Here is a 1,734-nt window from a genome sequence, read left to right as displayed (position 1 = left end):
TTTCCCCCCCCCCCATTCCATACTGTACTCTTTTGAAGCAAATCACTAAGTGCAACACACTGTGAAGGGGGAAGGGAGGAGAATTAAACTTTGCCTCCTTGAGTTGAGGCACCTACATAAATGGTTTGGAAATCTACCTAAGGGAGATTTGTTTCTTCTCCCTCATTTACCTATTTATTCAAATATATACTATATGTATGTGTGTGTATATATATATGTATGGTATATATCAGTATTGATCTAAGCTATAATTTCACTGTGACCTGACATGCCTCTAAGTTAAGTTTGAGTGACAGCTGGTATTATTTTTGATATAAGTCCTTTTTAGTGGCATTCTATGTAAAATGGGATAAAAATACTGAGGCAGGGCAGAGTGGACTGACAAAAAGAAGTTTAAGATTTAGGAAATATTGCTTCAAGGCTTTGCTTCTCTTTGCTCACTTGCCAGGTAGCCTTGGATAAATCAGTTTCTTCCTTGAAATTGATTTTTCTCATCTGTGAGTGGGGCTATAAATACTCAGCCCTCTGCTGTAAGATTTCACATAAAATAATTTTAAAAATTCTTTGAGTACCAAACACTTCATGTGAATATAAAATATTATTTATTACTAGCATTATCAATCACATTCATCTCCAATGTTTAAAATAATAAAAAATGAGAGGTGATATGAAAGTGCTTTTTTGGTTTTTGTTTTAAGTGGTAAACCTCATCAGAATATCATCTCAGTGCTGGCACCTCTTTGCTATGCTGCTGTTTTCCAGGTTAGTTTCCATTTGAGGTATGCTGAATAACACTTCCTAGTAGTGACTAACCACATGTGGTTATTTACATTTAAATTAATTACAATTAAATAAAATTTAAAAATTCAGTTCCTCAGTCATACTAAACATGTCAAGTGCTTGAGAGCCACATGTGGCCAGTGGCTACTGTGTTCAACAGCACAGAGATGACATTTCCATCATCCCAGAGAGTTTTACTGGGCAGTGCAGGTATTAGATTCTTTGTGCCCAACTCCTCTGCTCTCCTCCCCAGAAGGGTTACAGGGCCTCCTGTAAGCAAGTCCTTGGATGTACCCCTTTGTTCAAGGTCAGACCACATCAATCAGTAGCAGCAAGTATAATACTTACTGTCAGCAGTCCCATGAATTATTAATATATTTTCTTCTTTTAAGCCATGAATATTATGTAGCACACTGGAAGCCTATAAAAACAAAAACGCAAAAATCTGTATATAAAGATTTACCTATATTTGCATTTTGACTGGGTTTTTAGAACAAAAATACTCTCCTTTCTTCACTGGTTTTAAATTAGTTACCTGGTATGTGCTTTCTTCTTTAGATGGCATACCAAGGTATCTTTCAGAGAAAGCTGAGGCTGTGACCCAAGAAAACAGAAATTTGAGTGTAAATTAAAAATCATTTGACTAGCATATTTCATTTAGTTTCTACATTTCACATTTAATTGTCATGCTCCACTAAAATTGATTGAATCAGAGAGGCGATAAAGAGCTGAAAAACATCTCTCATAACACATGATAAATGAATTCAAATGAGCTTCTCTACATGGGGACTTTCTTGTCTACGAATCAATACATTTTATTAGGTCAGTCTGTAGGAAGTACTCACCATACAGCTTCAAGTCTATAATGGGTGCAATCACTGATCCACATTTAAAAAAGTTTTCATCTGATTTTAATATCATTGATGCAATATAGCCACCATACCCCTGACAAAA

General features: G+C 35.4%; 1 protein-coding gene across 2 annotated transcripts in view; it reads right to left on the bottom strand.

The window, feature by feature from the left end:
• Nucleotides 1-1,734, bottom strand: part of DPP10 (dipeptidyl peptidase like 10) — a 681,887-nt gene that overhangs the window by 6,879 nt on the left and 673,274 nt on the right. For both annotated transcript variants that reach the window (XM_007456345.1, XM_007456346.1), the window contains exons 22-24: nt 1,626-1,725; nt 1,316-1,374; nt 1,129-1,201 (exon numbers count right to left, since the gene is read on the bottom strand). In XM_007456345.1, the coding sequence (XP_007456407.1) occupies nt 1,129-1,201; nt 1,316-1,374; nt 1,626-1,725 (232 nt within the window). The remainder of the gene's footprint in view (nt 1-1,128; nt 1,202-1,315; nt 1,375-1,625; nt 1,726-1,734) is intronic.

Source organism: Lipotes vexillifer, unplaced genomic scaffold (assembly GCF_000442215.2).
Source record: "Lipotes vexillifer unplaced genomic scaffold, Lipotes_vexillifer_v1.1 scaffold3, whole genome shotgun sequence".
NCBI lineage: Eukaryota > Metazoa > Chordata > Mammalia > Artiodactyla > Lipotidae > Lipotes > Lipotes vexillifer.
Note: the sequence above shows the minus strand (reverse complement) of the source record. Positions and strands in the feature narration are given on the sequence as shown.